Source organism: Mustela erminea, chromosome 8 (genome assembly GCF_009829155.1).
Source record: "Mustela erminea isolate mMusErm1 chromosome 8, mMusErm1.Pri, whole genome shotgun sequence".
In the NCBI taxonomy this organism is placed as follows: Eukaryota; Metazoa; Chordata; class Mammalia; order Carnivora; family Mustelidae; genus Mustela; species Mustela erminea.
The window spans coordinates 66,472,049-66,498,388 of NC_045621.1; the positions used below are offsets into that span (position 1 = coordinate 66,472,049).

The 26,340-nt window shown below is 36.3% G+C and overlaps 1 protein-coding gene across 1 annotated transcript; it reads left to right on the forward strand.

Annotated features, from left to right (window-relative positions):
- The first annotated feature begins 1,607 nt into the window (after nucleotides 1–1,607).
- ERICH2 (glutamate rich 2) lies at nucleotides 1,608–26,063 on the forward strand. Its single transcript, XM_032355913.1, has 5 exons — nucleotides 1,608–1,712; nucleotides 4,599–4,786; nucleotides 18,773–18,830; nucleotides 25,126–25,197; nucleotides 25,854–26,063. Exons 1-5 carry the CDS (start codon nucleotides 1,685–1,687, stop codon nucleotides 25,973–25,975), a joined length of 468 nt encoding a protein of 155 aa, XP_032211804.1. The 5' UTR covers nucleotides 1,608–1,684; the 3' UTR covers nucleotides 25,976–26,063.
- Nucleotides 26,064–26,340: the final 277 nt, after the last annotated feature.

Consider the following 26,340-nt stretch of genomic DNA (forward strand, 5'->3'; position numbering starts at 1 on the left):
CTTTGTGTTTTTCATACTAGAGAGGGGTTTTGCTTTAGGTGTATATATTGAGGAAATGAGGTTCTGTTCCCTCCCGTGATAGGCTCTTCAGCCTGTTGGCTAAGTCACTGTACAAGATCACTGACTTAACTGTACTCATGTTCTGGATTCATATGTCAGTCAGAAGAAGAGCCACCATAACTGGGGCAAGAAAAATGCTTCACATCTTTTTATGTCTTGACATGCAAAGTAGAAGTTGAATTTTTTTTTTTTAAATTTGGTGAAGGAAACATATTAAAAGAATCTTAAAAACACAGAAAAGAGACTTGGGATTATTTTTCCAGGAGCAGGAGTATCTTTCTCTGTAAACAAAGTGTGCCACACAAAAATCTTCTGTCTTAATGCATTATTAGTGACATAAAGTTTCAGGCTTAAAGGCTAAAAGAGAAAATTAACTCACCTTTATTTCGGCTGCTTAATGAAAAAGCAGGCTACTTTATGTCATGACCAAGATTTGATATTAGTGTTGGACTCTCAAGTGTAGCATTTAGCAATGGTGAGAACTGGTTTCTAAATCTATAAAAACCTCAGGGCTAGTATTCCTAGTTTTATTCCAACATATTATAATGATGTGCCAAAGACATTCATGTAATTGATTGCTTGTATGCTCTATGTTAAAGAACCCTGAGAAGATTTTAAGGATCATTACATAATAATGATAAATGCTAAGTAGAAATAGAATTTTAATCATCAGTAAAAATTATTTTTAATACTTTTCCACAAAAAAGATACTACATTTTAGCTATCCAGTTTATTGTTGATATATTTTGTGTTTATATTAAGTGCGTATGTATGAATGCATGTGAAGGTTTAAATAGAACTGTGATCTAGGAAAGTATTTTTTCACTATTTACGTTAACATTTAGGAAGGAAGTCTCTTCAAAAAATATTGAAAATACAGCTCCTTTAAAGAACACTGAAAATAGAGCATCTTCAAAGAGTATTGAAAATAAAGATACAGAAATGAACCTACAGTCTAAGCTATGGTCATCTTCCTGTTTAAAGGAAAGCACAGGTGATTACATTTGTTTTGTGTGAGTAAATGTAGCTTTTTATTGAGGCCTCCTCCGTGACCTTTGGGATATTGATATTCTATAGGTCTGGAGCAGGTCATAGGAACCAGTAGTTTTTGAAATTCATGTACCACACGATTCTGATATGCAGGGTGTGGAATCCATGGTATACATTATAAAAAATGATAATGATGAGGTATTAAATTTTCAAATGAACTAAAACACTTGTGAAAGCATTAAGTTCCATTCATCCAACATGGTTTATTGAGTCCCAGGACTGTTTTAGAAGCTGTGGATACAATAGTTCACAATAGGCAAGGTCCTTGCCTTTATGAAGTTCACATTCTAGTGGGAGTAGTCAACTATTAAAAATAAATAATAATAAAAAATAAGACAATGACACATTGTGGTAGGTGCTATAATATAAATAAATGGCACCTGGGGGAGGACTATCTTAACTCTAGGGATCCGGAAATTTCCCTTGATGCTCAGCATTTGTGAATTGAAGGAGATCCTGTTATGTCACATAAAGTCCTTAATTCCTTATTATGACCTTCCCCTGATGACATCGGTGTGATGAGTCTGTGAGCAGGCTGGGTACCCACCAGAAGATCAGGTTGGCTGTGAGCTGAATGGAGACTGTAAATGAAACAGAAGCAGGTAGATGTCCTGAAGAGCCTAGCCATTCTAGGAAGGACTGGTGACCCTTTCAAGGATAGCATTTTTTGGTTTAGTCAGGAGTTGCTTTAGAGTGGGGAATTTTTATCAGCTTTTTCTTTCCTCCTTTCTTTTTCTTTGTTTCTTTCTTTTCTTTTTTCTTTCTTTCTTTTTTTTCTTTTTCTTTTTGGCCTGCATTTTCTTAACATTGTCCTCTCTCAAGTTCTCCTGGATTTCTTCATTTTCTTTCTAACAAGTGTCTCTACATGATTTGGAGTAGCCAATGGCCAAACTCCCATGTCACAAGAATTGCGTACACTCAAAATCTTACATGAAAGCAAGGTATCATGTAAGTTCTGTTTGAAACTGAAAGACATTGGGAGAGCCAGAGGAATTGACAAGCTCACTCAGTAGTCTTTCCCAAAGAGAGAATTTTAGGAAACACATGCACATTTTTTTCCAGTTGATTTGTTTAATGGAACTGTATATCCATATGTGTCAGGAAAAGGTAAGACACGGTTAGGAATATGAACTCGATCCAAACCGACTCCCAGATCTGCCACTTAATTAGTGTGTGAAGTCAGGTAGGTTATTTAACTGCTCTGTCCCTCAGTTTCATCTGTGAACAGAGTGACAATAGTATATACCTCATTGAGATGCTGAGAGAATTAAATGAGTTGATATATGTAATGTTCAGAAGAGTAATGGTATATAATGTTTGTTAGGATTATTGTATGTTATTTTTATTCATACATGTATCAGTTTCATGGATGGTAATATTATGACCTGATAAAATTTGTATGTTAAAGTAGATTCAAGGAAAAATATTGAGTAAATAGTTTAGGTGATACTCATATGGCAAAGTGAATGAAGATAGTGTAAGAATTATACTATTGGAAAATGTTCTAATAGATTGTATCATGGAGATTTTACTTTTTTTTTTAAGGATTTTATTTATTTATTTGACAGAGATCACAAGTAGGCAGAGAGACAGACAGGGTTTGGCGGGGGGGAGGGAAGCAGGCTCCCTGCTGAGCAGAGAGCCCGATGCGGGCTCGATCCCAGGACCCTGAGATCATGACCAGAGCCGAAGACAGAGGCTTAAACCCACTGAGCCACCCAGGCGCCCTGAGATTTTACTTCTTAAATATTTCTCTAAGTTCCCCCTCCTCTCCATCCCTATTTTACCAGTGCCCTACCATTAATCATCTCTTTCACCTGGACTTTTTAAAGAGACCTCTGACTTCTCTTTTTTTTTTTTTTTTTTTTTGGTCTCCCCTCAACTATACTTTCCACCCTGCTAGCCAAGTGTTCCTTCAGAAATGCAGAATTGGGGGCGCCTGGGTGGCTCAGTGGGTTAAGCCTCTGCCTTCGGCTCAGGTCATGATCTCAGGGTCCTGGGATCGAGCCCCACAGAGCAGGGAGCCTGCTTGCCCCTCTCTCTCTGCCTCTCTGCCTACTTGTGGTCTCTGTATGTCAAATAAATAAATAAAATCTTAAAAAAAAATGCAGAATTGGGGGCACCTGGGTGGCTCAGTTGTTAAGCATCTGCCTTCACCTCAGGTCATGATCCCGTGATCCTGGGATCAAGCCCCACATCGGGCTCCTTGCTCGGCAGGAAGCCTGCTTCTTCCTCTTCCACTCCTCCTGCCTGTTGTTCCCTCTTTCTCTCGCTGTATCTCTCTGTCAAATAAGTAAATAAAACCTATTTAAAAAATAGAAAAAATACTTTAATAAAAAAAAGAAATGTGGAATTGATCATACTTGTTTTCCTACTCAAAATCCTTTATTAGTAACCCCTTTATTCTTAGAATATGGTCCTAACTCCAAGGTTCCTGGTCCACAAAACCCCATGATCTACTTACCTTTCCAGACACATCTGTCACCATTGCAGTTTCAACCTTGACCCCTAAGTAGCATCAAAGTGCTTTGTCAATGCCACACACATTCTTGTTTCTGTGTTGCCTCGTGTTGTCCTCTCCCCTTGGAAAAACTGATCTGCTCAGACTGGACGATTCCTGACCACTCTCCAGAGTGGCATGGGGTCCTCCTTTCTGCTATCATTTACCTAGTACATGTCTGTCACCATACTTCTATACTGTTTTATAGTTATCCTTTATGTTTCTGACTCCCCAGTTAGAGTGTGAATGAGTACCTGAGGTCAAGAACTGTTCATTTTTGAGTTCTTGTGACTCCGCCTAGTGTAGAGCACTGGATGGGTAGTCATTGGTGCTTATTTTTATTTTTCGGTATCCAGGTATCTGAGCAGTGACCTGACCTGCCTAAGAATTATTTACTCTTCAGCCTCTCCAGTCTTATTTTACTCTCCAAGGCTTTATTTCATATTTACCTTCCTATGTGAAGGTAATGTATTTCTGGAAATATGTTATAACATTATATATTATATATTATATATATTATAATGTACATTATAATATATATAATATATAATGGGCATTATATTATATATTATAATGTACATTATAATATATAATAATTTATAAAGTAAATTATATTACATTATAATATATATAATATATAATACAAATGTATTTCTGGAGATAGAATAGCATTAATTTCTTTTTCCTTGAAATCATCATTTTTTATAAACAAATTGTTTTCTGTATATTAAAATTTTAAGCACCAAAAAACACTAAGATTAATTCAGCATTATTGGTTTGGGTTTTTTCCTCATGGCAGTTTTACTGCCTTTTTTGGAAATGGAAATCACATAAGATCATTGTGGTGCCATTTAGTCATGAAAAAAATAAACTACAGGAGACCATATAGTTAACATGTACATTTGTTACATTTTAATTTAGGAGTAACCATTTTTAATTTTTGAACTTTTCAATATTTATTGATTAAATTATGTATATTCTATCTTAGGTCAATTGGTTAAAGATACAGTCCTTGCAGAGCGGGAGAAAAATAATGAACATTGCCTTCAGGATATTGATGATAAGTTGTCTGAATCAACGGACGGTGATAGTGAAGATGATACCAATGATGAAAATAATGATGAAGACGGTAACCCTAGTAAGGATACTCATGCCCCATTAGAATTAATGGCAGAAGTAAGTTTAACTTGCGCATTGTAATTTAAGAAACTTAAAAATATTAAAATTACTAAATAGTGTATAGCCTTGAAGATTTAAAAAATAATAGAGATTCTTGCCCATATACAGATGCTTACCTAGCTTCTCATCTCTCTTACTGCCTTCATGAAGTTAGAGGTGAGAGAAGATTCTGTAAGTGGCTTACAGTATTCTGGTAAAGGCAGAAACAGGAATAAAAGAAGTTTTGGTATAAAACTCTGCAAGGACTGCTTTAAGGAATGCTTTCTACATTAACTAGGAACCATGCTAGTTTGGAGGGATATTTAGAGATAAATAAGAAAGATAAGTCTTTACCCTTGAGAACTAACAAGTATATATTATGTATATAGTACAATTTTATAAACAATGAAATGTGTGCTAGCAGAAGTATTTATGAGGTTCCCTGGGCATGGGGAGGGTTAAATGACTAATTGAGAATAGAAGTAGGAGAAACGGAATAAAGGAAGGATTTTTAGGAGAGACGTGGAGTTTCTTCCTCCTGAAGGAAGAGGGAAGCTTAGGAATTCATCTGGTAGAATGGAGAAGGCATTCCTGGCATAGGAAACAATATGTACAAAGACACTGAAGCCTGAAACATCATGTGCAAAAGCTGTACATAAACATTTCCTGATAATTCTATGGAGAACAAAATAGTTTTACCCCACTTGTATCACAGTCTAATTAACATTATAGAACTTCACGTATATTGTAAGAACTTTATAACTTTATAACACCCCCTTCTTATCCTTTATATTATTGTCATACATTTTACTTCCATGTATATTATAAGCCCTATAATACATTGTTATTATTTTTAGTTCTAGTTGTCACTATTTCTAGTTTTAGTTGTCAATATTTTAAAAAGTTTTTTTAATTGGAAAATATCTTTTTTGGAACACATTTCTGGTGTTCCCCATAGCTTTCTGTTGATCTGAATTTTCACCTGATATTATTTTCCTTTTACCTGAAAAACTTGCTATAGTATTTTTTTATAATGCAGTTCTTCCAGCAGTGAATACTGTTAGTTTTTGTTTGTCTGAAAAAGTCTTAATTTTATCTTCATTTTTAAAGCATGCATGAGCTAGAGATTTATAAGTTACCAGGTAGTTTTCAGTACAGATGGTCCCTGACTTATAATGGTTCAACTTAGAATTTTTTGACTTTACAATTATGTGAAAATGATACGTATTTAGTAAAAGTTTTAAATTTGAATTTTCATTTCTTTCTCAGCTAGTGATGTGTGGTGTGATTACTCTCTCATGATGCTGGGCAGCTGCAACTCCCTGCCAGCCAATCCATCATGAGGATATGTTTATATCCTGATACACTACAATCATTATGTTTTTCACTTTTAGTACAGTATTCAGTAAATTACATGAAATACTCAATACTTTAGTATAAAATAGGTTTTGATAGATGATTTTGCCCTACTGTAGGCTATAAGTGGTCTGAGCATGTTTAAGGTAGGCTAGGCTAAGCTATAATGTTTGGTGGACTAAGTGTATTAAATGCATTTTTTTTTAAGATTTCATTTACTCATTTGACAGTGAGACACAGCAAGAGAAGGAACACAAGCAGGGGAAGTGGGAGATGGAGACACAGGCCCCCCACGGGGACACACACCCCCCCCCCCGGGTGAGGGGCTCGATCCCAGGACCCTGGGATCATGATATGAGCTAAAGGCAGACACTTAATGCCTGAGCCACCCAGGTGCACCTTAAATGCATTTTCAACTTATTTCAATTTATGAGCGTTTATTGGGCTATAACCCCATTGTAAATTGAGGAAGATCTGTACTTCGAAAGACTGCTTCGTTGTCAGACAGTTTGTGTCATTTCAGACAAGATGTCTGCTGTTACTACTTTTGTCCAACAGTATATGTCTTTTTCTCAGACTTTAATAAAATTTTTTTTTGTATTGTTATTTTTGGCAATTTATGATGTACCTTGATGTGGTATTCTTCATGTTGTTTCTGTTCACTGAGATCCTTGTATCAATGAGTTTATAGTTTACACCAGATTTGGAAAATGTTCAGTTATTAAGTCTTCAAATAATTTTTTTGAACTCTTCTCTCCCTTTCTTCTTCTGAGCTACAAGTTACATGTATGTTAGATCACCTAGTGTTGCCCCAAAGGTCACTGATGTCACTTTTTTGTTTGTTTTCTCTATATATTTCATTTTAGAAATTTCTTTAAATTTCTTTAGAAAGTTCCAATCTTTTCTTTGTAGTTATAATCTGCCATTTAATCCCAACCTCCCACCCTTTCTCTCTCCCTCTCTTTTTCTCTCTCCATGTGTATATATAAAATGCACATATTTTATCATCTCTACAAGTTTTATTTAAATATTTTATATCTATTTTCATCATGTTCATATTTTACTTTTGAGTATATGACATATTTTTAAGACATTAATAGTGACATATATTAACATGCTTCTCAGCTGTGCTATCATTTTTGTAATTTTTAATCCTGGGTCAGTTTCTATCTATTGTTTTCTCCAGTATATGGGTCGTATTTTTCTGCATCTTTGCATGCCTGGTAATTTTTTACTGAACCCTAGACATTATAAATTTTATGCTCTTTGATATAAGTTTTATTGTTTTCCTTCAAATAGTTTTGGATTTTTGAACTGGGTCATAGTTGAGTTTCGTGGAATCAGGTTTCTTTTAGAGTCTTGCTTTTTATGCTTTGTTGGGAGGGTTCAGAGCAGCCTTTACTTTATAGGGAGACTACTAAGGCAATGCCCTAATGAGGACTCTGCCCATTGATCTGTGTATTAAAATGACCTTCCACTCTGGCTGGAGAAAACATGACCTCTGTTCAGCCCTGTGTGAGATCCATTGGTGGTTCTACCTGCTCATCCAGCAGTTCTTTTTCCAGCCTCAGATCGTTTCTGCATACTCATATGCAGATGAATTCCAGCCAAAGCCTCAAAAAGATACCTCTGCAGATTGTTGGAGCTGCTTAAAAATATAATATTGGCCTTTTGAACTTCATACTGTCTTATTTCAACTCAGATCACTGGTCTCTGGAATGCTGCCTGCCTGTGCTGTTACCTGAAGACAGCCCACAGCTGTAAACTGAGGCAATCATAGGACCCATCTGTTTCCCTTCTCGAAGATCACTCTCCTGTGACAGCTGCTTCAATTACTGAAAACTCTTGTTTCATATATTTTGTACAATTTTCTGGTTTTTTTTTTTAAGATTTTGTATTTGGGGTGCCTGGGTGGCTCAGTGGGTTAAAGCCCCTGTCTTCAGCTCGGGTCATGGTCCCAGGGTCCTGGGATCGAGCCCTATATCGGGCTCTCTGCTTGGCAGAGAGCATGCTTTCTCCTCTCTCTCTGCCTGCCTCTCTGCCTACTTGTGATCTTTGTCTGTCAAATAAATAAATAAAATCTTAAAAAAAAAAATTTTGTATTTATTTGACAGAAGGGGAGCAGGAGCACATAAAGGGGGAACAGCAGAGGGAGAGGGAGAAGCAGCCTCCCTGCTGAGTAGGGAGCCTGATGCGGGGCTCTATCCCAGGACTCTGGGATCATGACCCGAGCCCAAGGCAGTTGATTAACCAACTGGGCCTCCCAGGTGCCCCTGTGCTTGCCTTTTTATATAATTTAACCCAAATGCTAGCCATGGAATCATATAAAGAAATCAGATACATTTGTTATATTTTCCTCCTAAAATAAAGCATATAGAGAGAATAAAGAATAAGGCATAAAGAATAAAGCATATAGAGAGAGTTTTGAAACTTCCTTAATATTATAAGTTGCTTTTAACAAGGGAGAAAAAAGTTGATGCCAGGTATTGGAAAGATTTTACTTAAGCACATTTCCTTTGAATGAACATCTAAATCATTCATGAATCATAGAGCATTCAAATTCTATTTGCCATCACCAAACAACTCTTTGGAGTTGTTCATTTTATTTCTATTTTCTTTTTGACATTTAATTATAAAAGTAATCCATGACTTCATTTCAGATAAATATCCAGACAATATGAGATTGCTTATTGTCATATCTTGGGCTATACCTGTGCTTAAGCTCTTCTGTTTTCAGAATGCATCCCTTTTTAATTTTCTCAACTTATAATTTTTTATTTTTTTTATAAAGATTTATTTATTTGAGAGTGAGAGAGTTGGGGGAGGGGCAGAGGGGGAGACAGAGAGAATCTCATGCAGACTCTGCTGACTGTGGAGCCTGACACAGGACTCAGTTTCATGACCCATGAAATCTTGACCTGAGCTGAAATCAAGAGATGGACCCATAACAGACTGAGCCACCCAAGCACCCCTTAATTTTTTATTTTGAAAATTTTCAAGCCTATAGAAAACTTGAAAAATTAGACACAAACCAAGAAACAAACTGTTAACTATAGAGAATAAACTGAAGATTACAGAGAGGCTGTTGGAGGGGTATGGGTGAAAGAGATGATGGGGATTAAGGAGTGCACTTGTGATAAGCAGTAGGTGATGTATGAAATTGGTGAATTACTATGTTATATACCTGAAACTAATAAAACACTGTATATTATCTATACCGGAATTTTAAAAAAAATAAAAGTGGTTAACAACTAAAAACATGAATTTTCGTGGAATCCTGATTGGAAAAAAAAATCTAGCTATAGAACCATTTTAAAGACAAATTGGGAATTCTCAATTTAAATGTAATATTTTATTACAGGATTATGGTTAATTTTCTTAGATGTGGTAAGGATATGATGTTACAGTGAAGCATAAACTTAGGAGACCCATGCTGGAATATTTCAGGGCAAAGTTTTATGGTGTTTGCAACTTACTTTCTAATGTTTCTTTGAAAAATATATATATATGTAGGCTATATCTATACCTTATCTATCAAAAGAGAGATAAAGCAAATGCAGCACAGTGTTAAGCAGCACTGAATCTAGGTAAGATGTGTACATATATTCATTGTTACAATCTTTCAATTTTTTTTTGTCATGGTAAGTGTATTCTTTAATCCATAATATTCCATCATATATATAATATGTTATATATTATTATATATGATAACATATAGTATTATAGATTATATTTTATTATTACATTATAATGTAATATTATATATATTCCATTCTTTAGTCATTTTTCTATCAATGAACACTTGGGGCTGCATCTGTAATTTGGCTATTGTAAATAATGCTGCAATAAACATAGGGGTGCATGCATCCCTTTGAATTGGTGTTTTTGTGCTTTGCGGGCAAATACCCAGTAGTGCAATTCCTGGATCATAGGGTAGTTTTTTTTTTAACTTTTTGAGGAACCTCTGTACTGTTTTCCAGTGGCGGCATCAGTTTGCATTCCCACCAACAGTGCAGGAGGATTCCTTTCTCTACATATACTTGCTGTTTCTTGTGTTTTTATTTTATCATTCCAACAGGTGTGAGGTGATATCTTATAGTTTTGATTTGCAGTTTGTATCATCAGGGGATGATGAGTGATATTGAGCATCTTTTCATGTATCTCTTGGTCATCTAAAGGTCTCCTTGGGAGAAATGTTTGTTCATGTCCTACCCATTTTTAATTGGATTATTTGTATTTTAATTGGATTATTTGTTTTGAGTTGTGTAAGTTCTTTATAGATTTTGGATACTAACCCTTGATCAGATTTGTCATTTGCATATATCTTCTTCTAATCAGCAGATTACCTTTTAATTTTGTTGATTGCTTCCTTTTCTGCACAGAAGCTTTTTATTTGGATGTAGTCCCAGTAGTTTATTTTTGCTTTTGTTTCCCTTTCTTCACAAGACCTATCTAGAGAAATGTTGCTATGGCTAATGTTAGAGACATTATTGCTTGTGTTCTGTTCTAGGATTTTTATGGTTTCAGGCCTCATATTTAGGTCTTTAATCTATTTTGAGTTTATTTTTGTGTATGGTGTAAGAAAGTGGTCCAGTTTCATTCTTTTGCATGTTTCTGACCAGTTTTCCCAGTGCCATTTGTTGAAGACTGTCTTTTTCCCGTTGGCTATTCTTTCCCGCTTTGTTGAAGATTAATTGACCATATAATTGTGGACTTAGTTCCTGGCTTTGTATTCTATTCTGTTAATCTATTTGTCTATTTTTGTGCCAGTTCCATACTGTTTTGATTTCTATAGCTTTGTAATATCATTTGAAGTCTGGAATTCTGATACCTCCAGCTCTGTTTTTCTTTTTCAAGATTGCTTTGGCTATTTGGGATATTTTGTGGTTCCATACAACTTTTAGGATTGTTTGTTCTAGTTCTGTGAAAAGTGTTTTTGATATGTTGATACAGATTGCATTAAATGTGTAGATTGCTTTGGGTAGTATGTACAGTTTAATAGTATTTATTCTTCCAATCCATGACCATGGAATGTCTTTCCACTTCTTTGCATTGTCTTCAATTTCTTTCATCAGTGTTTTGTAGTTTTCAGAGTATATGTCTTTTACCTCTTGGGTTAGGTTTATTACTATTATCTTATTATTTTTGGTGCAATTATAAAAGAGATTGTTCTCTTAATTTCTCTTTCTGCTGCCTCATTGTTAGTGTATAGAAGGGCAACAGATTTCTGCACATTGGTTTTGTATCCTGTGACTTTACTAAATTCATTTATCAGTCCTAGGAGTTTTTTTGGTGGAGCCTTTTGGGTTTTCTACATCTAGTATAAAGTCATCTGCGAGTAAAGTTTTACTTCTTCCTTAACTGATTTGGATGCCTTTTATTTCTTTTTGTTGTCTGATTGCTGTGGCTAGGACTTCCAGTACTATGTTGAATAAAAGTGGAAAGAGCTGACATTTTTGTCTTGTTCTTGTCCTTAAGGAAAAAGCTTTCAATTTTTCCCCATTGAGGATGATGTTAGCTGTGGATTTTCATATATAGCCTTTATTATGTTGAGGTATGTTCTCTCTAAACCTAGTTTGTTTGGGGGGCTTTTATCATGAATGGATGTTATACTTTATCAAATGCTTTTTCTGCATCTATTGAAATGGTCATATAGTTTTTATCCTTTCTCTTTTTGATGTATCACATTGATTTACAAATATTAGACCACATCCTGGGAATAAATCCCACTTGATAGTGGTGATAGCTTTGTTAATGCCTTCTTGGATTTGGTTTACTAGTATTTTATTAAGGATTTTTGCATCTATGTTCATCAGAGGTATTGGTGCGTGCTTGCCCATGCTCGCTCTCTCTCTCTCTCTCTCTCTCTCTCTCTCTCTTTGTGGTGTCTTTTTCTGGTTTGGGTATCAGAGTAATGCTGGCTTCCTAGAGTGAATTTGAAAGTTTTCCTCCTTCTTGTACTTTTTAGAATAGTTTGAGAAGAACAGGTGTTAACTCTAAATGTTTGATAGAATTAGCCAGCAAAGTCTCTCATCTTGGATTTTTGTTTGTTTGGAGTTTTTTGATTACTGATTCAATTTCATTGCTGGTACTCAGTCTATTCAGATTTTCTATTTCTTCCTGCTTCAGTTTTGGTAGGTTATATGTTTCCAGAAATTTATCCATTTCTTCTTGGTTGTCTGATTTGTTGACATAAAATGTTTTATAACATTCATTATAATACTTTGTATTTCTGTGGTATTGGTTGTTATTTCTCTTCTTTCATTTCTGATTTGTTTATTTGAGCACTCTCTCTTTCTCTCTCTTTCTTTTTTTATGACTCTGGCTAGAGGTTTATTAATTTTGTTACTCTTTTCAAAGAACCAGCTCCTGGTTTCATTGATCTCTGTTCTATTGGGTTTTTTGCTTTGTTTTGTTTTAGTTTCTATATCATTTGTGCTCAATCTTTATCATTTCCTTCCTCCTGCTACTTTTGGGTTTTGTTTGTTGTTCTTTTTCTAGCTCCTTTACATGTAAGTTTAGGTTGTGTATTTGAGATTTTTCTTGCTTCTTGAGGTAGACCTCTATTGCTATAAACTTGCCTCTTAGAACTGCTTCTGCTGCATCACAAAAGTTTTGGATTGTTGTGTTTTCATTCTTGTTTGTTTCTATGTACTTTTTGATTTCTTTGATTTCTTGTTTGACCTGTTCATTATTTAGCAGCATGTTGTCTGACTTCCATGTATCTGTGGATTTTCCAGATTTTATCTTATGGTTGATTTCTAGACATAGAGTTGTGGTCAGAAAAGATTCATGGTATGATTTTGATATTTTTGGATTTGTTAAAGCTTGTTTTGGCATAATATGTGATCTATTCTGGAGAATGTTCCATGTGTACTTGAAAAGAATGTATAGTCTATTGTTTAGGATGGAATGTTATAAATATATCCATTAAATCCATCTGGCCACTGTGTCTTTCAAAGCCACTGTTTCCAGGTGAACCATGAGAGACTATGGACTCTGAAAAACAATCTGAGGGTTTTGAAGGGGTGGGGGTGGGAGGTTGGGGAAACCAGGTGGTGGGTATTAGAGAGGGCATGGATTGCATGGAATACTGGGTGTGGTGCAAAAACAATGAATACTGTTACACTGAAAAAAATAAATAAATTTTTTTAAAAAGAATAACAACTACAAAAGAAAAAAAAAAAACAAAGCCACTGTTTCCTTGTTGATTTTCTGTTTGGATGATCTGTACATTGATGTAAGTGGGGTGTTAAAGTCCCCTACGTCCCCTACTATAATTGTATTACTGTTGATTAGTTTCTTTATATTTGTTATTAACTGTTTTATGTATTTGGGTACTCCACGTTGGGTACATAAACATTTACAATTGTTATATCTTCTTGTTGGATTGTCCCCTTTTTATTAAAAAGTGTCTTTCTTTGTCTCCTGTTTGTCTGATAAGGTCTAGTTGTCCAATATAAGTATTGCTACCCTGGCCTTTTGTTGTTACTGTTGTTGACATCCATTTACATGATTAATCTTTCTCCATCCCTTCACTTTCAATTTGAGGGTGTCTTTAGGTCTGAAATGAGTCTCTTGTAGGCAGCATATAGATAGGTTTGTTTTTTAATCTACTCTTTCACCCTGTGTCTTTTGATTGGAGTGCTTTGTCCATTTCCATTCAAAGTAATTATTGATATGTATTTATTGCCATTTTGTTACTTGTTTTATGGTTGTTTTTATAGTTTTTGCTGATCCTTCTCTTGCTCTCTTTCTTTATTGACTTTCTTTAATGATATACTTGCACTCTTTTTTCTTTATTCTTTGCCTATCTATCTATTAGCGATTTTTGATTTATGGTAACTATTAGATTTATTTATAACATCTTCTGAATATAGTAGTCTATATTAAGTTGATGGTCAGTTAAGTTTGAATCCATTATTTACTCCTCTCCTCATCATCTTTTAGGTATATGGTGTCATATTTTACATCCTTCCGTTTTGTGAATCCCTTGACTGATTTTTTATAGAAATATTTAATTTTACTGCTTCTGTGTTTCCTACTTTCATACTCTCACTTATGGTCTTTCCACTCAAAGAGTTCCCCTTAATATATCTTGTAGGGCTGATTTAGTGGTCTTGAACTCCTTCAGTTTTTGTTTGTCTTAGAAACTCTTCTCTCATTCTATTCTTCATGATAGCCTTGCTCTGGATAAAGTATTCTTTGCAGTGAGTTTTCCCCATTCGGCACTTTGAGTATATCGTGCCACTTTCTTCTGGCCTACATAAATTTCTGCTGAAAAATCTATGGATAGCCTTACGGGGTTTCCCTATGTAACTGTCTTCTTTTCTTTTGCTGCTTCCAAAAAAACCTTTTTATCACTACTTTTTGCCATTTTGACTACTTTGTGTCTTGGTGTGGCTCTCCTTTGGTTGATTTTAATAGGGGAGGTCTCTGTACCTCCTGGATCTAGGTATCTGTTTTCTTCTCTAGATTAAGGAAATTTTTTAGCTATTATTTCTTCAAGTAAAATTTCTGCCCCTTTTCTCTTTCTTATTCTAGGATCCCTGTAATGTGAATGTCATTATACTTGATCGAGTGACTGATTTCTCTAAGTCTATTTTCATTTTACATGGTCCTTTTTTTTTCTCATTTGTTCAGCTTAATTACTTTCCATTACTCTGTCTTCTGGTTCATTAATTCATTCCTCTGCTTAGTCCAGCATGCTATTTATTCCACCAAGTGTATTTTTTTAAAAGATTTTATTTATTTGACAGATGGAGATCACAAGTAGGCAGAGAGAGAGAGAGGAGGAAGCAGGCTCTCTGCTGAGCAGAGAGCCCAATGTGGGGCTCAATTCTAGGACCCTGGGATCATGACTGTAGCCGAAGGCAGAGGCTTTAACCCATTGAGCCACCCAGGTGCCCCGGACCAAGTATATTTTTAATTTCATTTATTATGTTCTTTATCTCTGATTCATTCTTTATTATCTCTGTGTTAAAGATCTCACTGATGTCTTCCACCCTTTTCTCAAGTCCAGTATCTTTATGATCATTCTTTATGTTCTCTATCAGGCATATTACTTATATCTGTTTCACTGAGGTCTTTTGCTGTGATTTTGTCCTATTCTTTCATTTGTTACATATTCCTCTGTCTCCTCATTTTGCGTAACTCTCTGTGTCTGTTTCTTTGTGTTAGGAACGTCAGCTACAGTCTCTTGCTCTTGAAAGTAGTGGGCGGGATGTGCACTTTTAACTAGGTGGCACTGGCCCTCCTCCATGGGGGATGAACAGCCACCATGGATATAGGGCTGGCTGGCTGCTCCACAAAGCACACATGGGCAGGGGGTGCTGTTTTAACAAAGGTGCACAGGTCCTCCATGAGAGGTCAGGAGAGGCAGGGTTGGCAAGGTTTGCAGAGGTTTTCTGGAGGAGGGGATCTGCAGCACCAGCACTAAGTGCAAGCCTGGCTGCAGGGGGGATGTGGTGTAAGCAAGTTAGGTAGAGAATGCCACTGCTGTGCCAGTTCCCACAGGTGGTTGTGTGTTCATGATGGGGTTGGGAGGTAATGGAGCCTGCCAGCTCCTTTGTTCCTGGAGAAGTTCCTCAGCAAACTCTCAGCTCCTTAACTCACTCTCCCTCCCATAAGCCCCAGGTGCCTTTCAAACTGCTGTTTCCAAGCTGTATTTCTGCAGGCTCTTTGCTCTGCTCTCTCTTTAATGGTAAGGGCTCAACTTCCTCTTGCCCTCTGGGCTCTCCCAGAGCCAAGCCTGCTGATTTTTAAAGTTCCAGTCTTTAAGTCCCAATGGTTGTAAGCACTTACAGAATTCAACCTCTCCGTGGAAGCCAAATGCTGTGGGGATTCCTCTTACCCTTGCAGGCTCCCCCATGTGATAATCTGTTTCTCATCCCTCTTCATACCCATATCTCTCTTGGCTACCTCCCTCCAGTGTTCAGATCTATTGAGTTTAGGTTCCCACTGAGTCCTTGCCCTCTCTATCCTGGTCGATGTGGCCTCTTCTCTACATCTAATTGTGGAGTTTTTTGGCCAGTCTTTGGGTCATTATATGTGTTGTTTGCAGGTATGAGTGTTATCTAGTTTTATCTGTGGGATGAAGGAGTTTAGGGTCCTCCTACTCTGCCATCTTCCCTGAAATTCCTAACTCTTTATTTTAAATGTCACATTTTAAATGTCCAAATAATTTCAAACCAATTTTTTTAAACCTTTCTTCTCATTTTAGCTTGACTTTGAAGTTTTAAGCAATTCTCATGAAAGTCTTCAGCCAAATATCCATTGCATGAATTTAATTTCACTGCATTTTGAACTGTTAAGAGGAATTTTATGTATATTTTTGTTAACACAACAACAACAAAATAGGTCAATGCAGAAGACACTTTGTAAATGATTCCATTTTCCTTATCATTTTCTGAGGCTAGTACTGTTAATATAATGTTTCATTAAATAGACTAGATCTTAGCTGATATTGAGAAATTCTTGTTAACTTTGTTAGGTGTAATAGCCATAGTGTCATTGGGTTTTTAATTTAAAGTGAAATGAGATGATATCTGTAAAAGGCTTTGAAATAATTTGGCAAAATAATAATAATAATAAATAATCTAGGCAAAGTGGGGAAAAGAGAGTATGTAGTGATATTGATAAAATCAGATTGACAAAATATTAATTTTTGAAGGTGAGAATTGGGGCTACATACTACTTTTACTATTTTTTCTAATTCTGTGTATATTTAAGTTTTCTGTAAAGATTTAAACATAAACAAAATAATTTAAACATAAACAAGACAAAATAAGCATAAACACAAACAAAATAAGGACATAAACATAAACACAACATAAACATAAGCAAAATAAAAACATAAATCATAGCTGTATATTATACTGGTCACATTCTCTGATTATGATCAATTAAACTACACATTGAAAACAAAAATAACTATAATAACAAAGCAAAACTACTTAAAACTAAAAGATATTCTTCCAGATGATACTTGAATTAAAAAATCAAAATCAAAACTAAACACACAAACTATTTAGAAAATAGTTGGGGTGCCTGGGTGGCTCAGTCATTGTCTGCCTTTGGCTCCTGTCGTGACCCCAGGACCCGGGTCCAGGTTTCCTGGTCAACAGGGAGACTGCTTCTCCCTCCCCCTAACCCCTGCTTCTGCTCTCTCTCTCTCTCTCACTCTGACAAATAAATAAAATTTTTAAAATAAAATACTATTAAAAAGGTAAAATAAAGGAGAAATGATAACAAATGAACTAAATATTAATGCCGGAAATGGCATTAATGCCATTAATGCCAGAAATATTAATGCTAGAAAAAGAACAAAATAAACATAATGTAAATAAGAAAAATAATTAAACAAAATTCAAAGTAAAAACCCAATTAATGTATCTGTTTAAGAGCAGGATATTTGAAAAAAGAGGAATATAGATAAACCACAAGGTATCATAATTAAAATGGAAGGAAATCACAAATAGGAGTAAAAATGGACAGATCTTAACCTTAGACAAAAAGAGATTTTAAAAATGTAGAATTCTGTATAATGAGTTTAATGGAGCACTAATTAATATGACAATAAGTGGGGGTTGTGGTGAAGTAATGGCGTGTAGAAAAATCTTCAGAAGAATTCTGTTTACATTAGAAAAATGTAAATAATCTAATACTCAAGGAAGAAGTCAAGAAAACTGGTAAAGAACTTCTTAAAATGGTGCCTGGGTATGTATCACATGTCAGGAAATGTGTGGGAAGTGTCCTTTCTCATACTTCATGCCCCTGTCTCTTGCCCAGTAAGCCTACCATACCTGCCAGTGTTCAGAATAAATCTCGCAAAAGCAACCACTATCATCCAAGTATAGGGTTATTTTTTTTAATGGAAGCAGTCTAAAAAAGTTAGACTAGATTAATAAACTATAGCCTAAGTAAAAAAATATATAAGAATGTTTAATTTTATGGGAAGAAAATTATCATGATATGTGGTTTATTTTTAAAAGTTACCGAATAATGCTAATTTTTGTAAATATGTGTTCATTGATGGAAAAACACTAAAATGATATACATGAAGATGCTAAAAATAAACATCTCTGGATGGTAGAAATATAAATGTTTTTTAATTGGGGACAGAATGTGTTTATTTAGTTTTTAAATTTCCTACATACAAAAATATGTACTACTTTGTAACAATAAAAATAGTAAAACAAAAATCAGACAGTAAAAGAGCTGCAAAATATTAAATATTAAATATACATCACTGTAAATTTTTTTTTTTTACTAAATACTGTCATGTAATCATGGATGAAATTTACAAATAAAAGTTGTATCTGAACCAAAGGGATATTTAAGTGATAGATGTCTTTACTATCTCTGCCAGTTGAATCAACCTATGTATTCTCAAATTGTTAAGTAGTATATATGTAGTATGACTGCAGCAACATGGAGGTATTGTACTTGTTCTCTGTGGCCTTGCCATGGGAAGTCCTTAAATATTCTTGGATTGATTGATTGATTATAGATTCACTCCTGGAAAAACCTGTAAATGTTAAAAGCCAAATAGTTCATCATTAATGGAATATTTTTTAGGGAGTTTTTAATTGACATTTAAATTCTCTCTGGAAGTACTTATCTGAAGAATTTCTTAATGTTTTCTAGTTCCTGAGAGCAGAAATGGGCCAAGACTACCATTTGGCAAAAAAATTATGTCAGATGAGTAAGTACAAAATACTTCTGTTTTCTAATGTTTTTTGTTTCTAAATGCACTCCATAATGTGTAAGATGACCTGATTATTGTAGCCTGGTGAATTCCTTGATAGTGTCTCAGTGATTCCTTATTAGTAAGTTGATTGGTATAAAAACTAATTTAGACTTCTAGAATAACTTTGAGTGGAATAAACTAACAAAAACTAATCATCACTGGAAAATAAGTCAAAATCTTTACCTTCATGATACTAGGTTAGTAACTTTATGCCTTTAGTTTCAAAGAAGTGTCAGGGAGTGCAGCAAACCTTACTTAACATGCATTTAGTCCACAAATATTTGAGTACCTACATATGCCAGGCACTGTTTTAGGCACTGGAAATATAGCAGTCAATAAGATAATCTCATGTTTATATCTAGTCCAGCAGATAGCAAATTCATACATAATTAACATGTCATAAATGAGAGGTACCATGGGAAAAAATAAAGTAGGGAAGAAAAGTACTAGAAAGAGGCAAAGCAGTTTTGAGTAAGATGGTCCAGGAAGGCAGGACACATAGTAAATATGCTGAGATGTGAGTGTGCTTGAGGAGGAACAGCAAGGAGGACTATGTAACCAGCATAGAATATGCAAGGGCAAGTGTGACAGGAGATGAGGTCAGAGAGGTAATAGTTTGGAGGTTCTGTAGGTTGCATAGTACCTTTTCACAATTTAAGGACTTTGGCTTTTTCTCCGAGCAAGGTGGGAAATCACTAGACACTTTTCAAGTAGAGGAATGATCTGCTCTACCTTATTTTTCCTTCTTTCATTGGTTTTTAGTGATTTGACTGATGTATCTTACACTCAGCTCTTGTTTTTCCATTTCTTTTTATTTCTATACTTCATTTTGGGATTTTTCTGTTGACCTACCTGTTTTTGAGTTAACCTATCCTGTCTTCTGCTGTGTTCAGTCTGCTGTTTAAACTATCCAGTAGTAGTCGGTTAAGCCGCTGCATTTGGCTCAGGTCATGATCCCAGCGTCCACAGACGGAGCCCCGTGTCAGGCTCTCTGCTCAGCAGGGAGCCTGCTTCTCCCTCTGCCTCTACTGCTCCCCCTGCTTGTGCTCTCTCTCACTCTCTATCTCTCTCTCAAATAAATAAATAAATAAATGTTTTTTAAAAAAGTAATAAACTACCCAGTAAGTTCTTAATTTCAAAGTTTTTAATTTCCAATTTTAGAAAGTCCACTTAATGATTTTGAAAGATTCCTGCTCTTTTAAAATCCAGTCTTTTTAACTATTTTACCCATTTTTCTATATTAGTCAAATGACTTTGAAAGAACAAATGGCAACTCTACAATTAAACTTCATTGATAATAGGACTCAAAATATTAACTAGTGTTAGACCTAAGCCTTACAGTAAAAAGTCCTTGAGTGAAAACTCAGTATTAGGATTGTGAGGACCTGCTCTCCCTTGCCTCACGCAGACTCTCCACTGTGGATACAGTACTTCTTAAATCATTGGCTAATTTTTAAAAGGAGTTTCTTGAATGCTTTACATGAATTTTTTTTTATCCAAAATAATTTGCCTTGTATAATCCTTTCAAGCACTTTGACCCTTGGAGCCATCAAATAGATACCTGATTAAAACTATTTTGGGGTGGTACATAAGCATAGAATTTCTGATCAGAAGGAATCCTTCAAGAGAATAGTGTCCAGTTGTCTATTTTTATAAATAATGAAGCAGAAGCAGAGAGAGGATAAGCAGCTTGTTCACCTCTTCAGGGAGCTAGTGGCACAGCCAGAATCAGAACTCAAGCTGCTGCCTCCCATAGCACCTTTCCTCTCTGAGGACTGCAGTAGGAGTGGGTGAGTCTGTAGCTTTCCCCCTCAGTTCTCGGAGTCTCTTGTGGAGCCTAGTGATGGAAAAATTTATATATATTTCCATATCCACCAATCACTTTAGAAAGCCTCTAGCTGAAGCTTACAAAATATATGCCCTGATATCACCACATTGGTTTTGGTTGTTGGCCTGCAGTATGCTACAGGGAAATAGTAGTTGCTCAATAAAATGCTTATTGACTGGACTCAAATCCATGAACACACATTAAGTGCCAGGTCAGTGGGGATGAAAAAGTTCAAGTTAATCTATCCTAGTGGGTTTATGTCCCTGTAAAACATGTCTCTTCCTTCTTCCCTTCCTTCCTTCCAACAACTATCCATCAAGCACCAGCTCTGTACCAGACATTATGCTGGGAGCTGGAAAGGAAACAGGAATCATAGCACACATGCTCTAAACCATTTTGCGGTTGACATTAACTATGGTTTGCTTTGGTATTTTACTCCTACTGGTTCATCCAGAAACACTAGTCACTCTTTTCTGTCAGTGTCAAATAGCAGTGCCTCAGACTAAGGATCAGACTACAGGAAAGGAGGTGTGGAGAGCCCTAAGACAGGCCCCATGATCCAGGGAGCCAGTTGGAAAAGAACACTGTTCCCTAGAGGAAGAGGGAATTACTAGAAACTTGGGCAGAGAGGCCCAGAGATGGGAGTAGGGGGTGGATGCATGAAAAATAGAATTGACTACCCCTGAGGCAGATTCTAGCCAGTGGTATGAAATTAGGGAGACCCTGGATTAACAATGTCAAACAAGTTCAAGAAAGAACAGAGAATTGGGGCTCCTGAGTGGCTTTCTCCTTGATCATCTGCTTTCGGCTCAGGTCATGGTCCCAGAATCCTGGGATTGAGCCCCACTTCCTCCTCAGGCTCCCTGCTCAGTGTGGGGCCTGCTTCTCCCTCTCCCTCTGCCTGCAGCTCCCCCTGCTTATGCACTCTTTCTGTCTGTCAAATAAGACCTTAAAAAAAGAAAAGAGAAAGAAAAAAGAAAAAACAGAGAGTTGGAGACATTCTAGAAAGTACTAGTTTGATGCTAAAAGGAAACACTTGGCTGAGGACTGCCCGAAGTTGTTCTCTATATTCAGAACAATAGACAAAATTAATTTTTTTTGTCTAGGATGGACCCCAGAATATTGTATATGTAAGTGACTACAGTATATTGTTTTGTCTTCTTTTTCCATCTTCTAGCTCTTTTACCAGACATTTCCCTTTTTCTCTATTTGTATATTTATGTATATAAACAAATTATTTACATATTTATGTATTTGTATATGTATGTATTGAGCACCTACTAATAATGGGAGCATTCTTAAATAACTTGTTTAATTCTTAAAACGGTTCTATGAGGCAGATACTTATGAATCCCACTTTACAGATGAGAAAACTGAGTCTTAGTGAGGAGTACTAATTCACAAGTCACAACTACTAAGAGATAGAGTTAGGATTAGATCCTAGGTCTGGCTTTGAAAGCCTCTGATATACTACTATATTTCCATTTCCTCATTTGGTTAATAAACTTACATTTCTGGTAGAGGAGGCAGGGATTTGGAAAGGGGGTACTTTTTTGGGTCAATCAGGCTTAAAATGGCTCCTGTTGTCAACTAATATATTTTCTTTATATCTAAGGGAATTGATTTATATAAAATAATGCATCCTTGTCCCTTCTGAAATGTTTTATAAACTCATTTTCTGAATAAAGCCACTGGTTGCTAGTATGTTTCATTGCTATCCAATCACAGTAAAGTCATGTATATCTCCATTGGTCCATTGGGCTTCAGGGCTTCTCTCCTGGCATTCCACGTGCTTGTGGTTTTTTTTCTTTGTCCTGATTTAAAAAAACAAAAAGCAAAAAACAAAACAAACATACTGCGTTCCTCCAATAAATTTTTTTTGTCAGTGAAGTCTTGAATTTTATCTGTTTTCCACACACAATATTTCCTCAGCCGTTTTCCTGCTGTGTGGTGCAGAACTGATACCCGAGCCATATGCCATTTCTTGCCAGGCATTGGAGGCATCCTGGAAAAGTGGTTTTTAAATTATACTGAAAGTCAAGTGTCCCAAGTACTTTTCTTAGTTCAGCTCATGATTGACTGTGAGATTTTGTGCCAGTCAATTTTGTTTATTGGTCTCTTTACCTGAAAGAAGGGAACCTGAAGCTCACTTTCCTCAGGGCACAGCAGTACTGCTCACAGGCAGCCCAACATTTCACACACAAAAATCATTTAGGCCTGGAAGACCTACTTCATTAATTATATTGTAAGTATATAAAATAATGGCCTCAAAGCCAAAATGTTTCTCATCACTTTGGTCTAACACAAATACAGATAGATGTATCTTCAGAAGGATAAATACAATGAAGTTTGTTTTCTTTCTTTCTTTCTCTCTCTCTTTTCCTTCCTTCCTTCCTTTCAAGATTTTATTTATCCATTTGTCAGAGAGAGAGCACAGGCAGAGGGAGAAGCAGGCTCCCTCCTGAGCAAGGAGCTGGATGCAGGACCTGATCCCAGGACCCTAGGATCATGACCTGAGCTGTAGGCAAAGGCTTAACCCAATGAGCCACCCAGACATCTCGTCTTTCTTTTTTGAGTAAAATAAATCATTTTTTCCTTTTAACCTAGAGTATAATTTTATCTAGGCATGAAAGGACTGCTTTCTACTATGCACTATTCCATTTTTTAATGTTTTAAGGGCTCCAGCTCTGTGTCATGCACTCTCATAGGCATGCCACAGTGAATAAGACCAATGTTCTGTCTAGCCTAGAAGAGCCTCCAATCTGAGGGACTTAGAACCCTACGAACATCAGAATCCCCCAGCTCCTGCCCCGGCTCTTTAGCCAGAAGGAAACATTCACTGAATGTTTAGGAAGGAGCCAAGCCTTTATCTAGATCCAAAACCATTTCCAGAAAACTCATGATAACCAGCAGTATCTGGGCACACACAGTGAACCAAGGACTGGACTAAGTACTTTATCTACATTATCTCATTGATTCATCAAACAGCCTTAAGTCGTCAATCCTGTTATTACAGATAAAGAAACTGAGATACAGAGATATTAAATATTTTCCCCAAGGAGAGCCAACTAGACAGTGGCAGCACCAGGATTCACATCTGACAGTCTTTCTGCAGGGCCCATACTGGGATCTGCTTATGGGCTCAGGATGGAAACAGCTCCTAGGACACTACCTGAATGTGCTAGAGGCTTTTCTTACCCTTTTACAAACCCTACTAGCCTGTGAAAGACTAAGGAGAATTTTTTATTCATCACCTAGAATACATACACTTCTGGGCTGTTTCAAAGCAGATACCTTTCCCTCACTTTGAAAATTGACATTTGCCAGTGGTTTTTGTTAAACCATAAGAGTAGCTGATCTCATACTCCAGTTTCATGGAATAATCCTAATTCCAACATGAAATTTTCTAAACTAAATAAGATTTCTTATTAAGTGTTCCATCAAAAAGGATTACATGGGAATAATAAGTTGGGGAAACCACATTCTCCACTTTATAAGATTCATAATAGTTATGAACATATTAATGGTTCTGTAAAATCCTGCCGTTGCTCCTACTGTAAACTTTCCATGATTAACCTCCTTTGACCTAGTTTCCCAAATATGTATTAATATCTTAAGAACCTAGTATCTCAAGGGGCGAGTTGGAGAAACTGCTCTGAAAAAAGGCTCAGAGCAAGATTTAGACTGCTAATGATAAGCATATTTTAGTCCAACTTAAAATGAACTGAAAGATACTTTTATTAGAAACCTTAAAAGGTGTCTAAATACCTACAGGATCCTTAAAAGCAGCTTCTGAGCAGGCGCACAGTCATGCTAACCTAGATCAATGGTAAAGTTATGTAGGTAGATTAAGAGAGAACCTGGTTTGGTGTGTCAGAATGAAAGCCATATGGGATGATGTCCTAGGAGCACTAGAGCCTAGATGAACCATCCACGTTTATTTGTCTTACTGTTAGCCAGGTGAATGGCACACTTGATGTTTCAGTGCCCCCTGGGGGCCATTAAGATATTACATGGGAGTCACAACATTAAGTGGATAAAGCAGAATTATGAATACTCTTCAAGGCGTACAGTCTTCTCATTAGTGAAGTCTCCACATTTTGCCTGATATGTCCCTTCTTTGGCTATAGTCAAAAAACACTTCGTCTACAAGGCATGTGAGGAAAGCCTCATGTGATGGAGATTGCATTTTTGAGACAGGAGGTAGAAAATATAATGAGAATTCTTTCTCTTACAATGCAGCTATGATAAGTAGAGCATTTCCTCTATTTGCACTTAGGTATTCCTGCGGAATAATTGTTGGTATTTAATGCTTTGTGCATGTTCACTTACTCTGATTGACAGCTCCAGTCACACTCTGAGGAGCCTGTTTGCTGAAATACTTTGAAGATTATTAACAAATGTTCTGTTGTTTATTTTCAGTCCTAATCTATGAACCAGAAAATCCTGAGGCCAAGGAGTTTTTCTCACTTATCGAAGAAATGTTGCTGATGGGTAAATTTTAAAAACTGAAGTTCCTTCTTTCTCAGAGAGCTATGAGCAGTCACTATTTAAAAACCCATCATCCCAGGGGATTGGTGAAGCACACCCTCAGGAAGTGGTTAAGAAAAGGCTAACTATTGTCTTGGGATGGTTTAATGAACCTTTGTGAGTGGTCCTTTGTGAGTGGTCCAGGTAACTCCCCTTCCCCCCTTGTGGGGTAGAACTGCCCAAGTCAAGCGGGCTCCCTGGTCACCAGGCATCAGGCACTGGCAGAGTCCTCACAAGCAACAGCACATGCTAACTGCTGCACAAGTTAGAGGAGCTATCCCACAATTCCAAGGAAAACCAATACCCTCTAAATTACCCTACATCTCACTCCTATTCTATTTAATTAAGAATTATGGTGACAATAGTAAAAAAAAAAAATCGTATAGACCTATGTTTTAAATTTATTCTAAATCCATAAACATCTTTATACCAGTAAGACTATATTCTTCTTCGTACCACTACCTACTTTGACCCTACATCCAGTCAGCAAAGTTCATCTCAGTCCTCATGCTCCAAAGACAGATATTTCTTAGTAGAGGGAGAAGCAAGGAGAGTTAAGATTTTTCAAAGAGTAGTAATGTCAGGAACATTTTAAGCAATTCTCTTCCTTTCCATGGCAGAGAAGTCTCAGAATCCTGAGGAAGATGATGAAGATAGTGAAGAAGACAGCAGCGGTGAGAGTGAAGGAGAAAGCAGCGAGGAGCTAAGTGAAGAAAGCTCCGACGAATGTGAAGACGGGTGATGAAAGTTGCTGCTGTGGTTCAGTCTTCATGTATTTTCGTTACCGACTACCATGCAAATATAAAGGACAAAGCTGCGTTTCAGTCTGATCCTTATTTGTCACATAGTTCTTATAATTTTTTCCATATTGGTTTGAGCTCCTTCCTAATATTTAGGTTCTTCCTCTAGGTGAGTTACTCAGAGAGGAAATTAATAATTGAAAATGCTTATATAGCAGAGCACTCACTGTGTGCCAGGTACTGTTCTGCACACATTAGTGCACTTAATCCATTCAGCTTAAAACAACACAAATTTATTCTCTTGCAGTTTTGGAGGTCAGAAATCCAAAATGAGCCTCACTCAGCCAAAATCAGGGTGTCAGCAAGG

Bases quoted from the DNA above. Each gene is read 5' to 3' on its own strand.
- ERICH2 (XM_032355913.1), top strand. From the start codon at position 1,685: ATGGAGACTGTAAATGAAACAGAAGCAG. The intron at 1,713-4,598 runs GTAGATGTCCTG...ATTCTATCTTAG, and splicing joins TGTAAATGAAACAGAAGCAG to GTCAATTGGTTAAAGATACA. The intron at 18,831-25,125 runs GTAAGTACAAAA...GTTTATTTTCAG, and splicing joins AAAAAAATTATGTCAGATGA to TCCTAATCTATGAACCAGAA.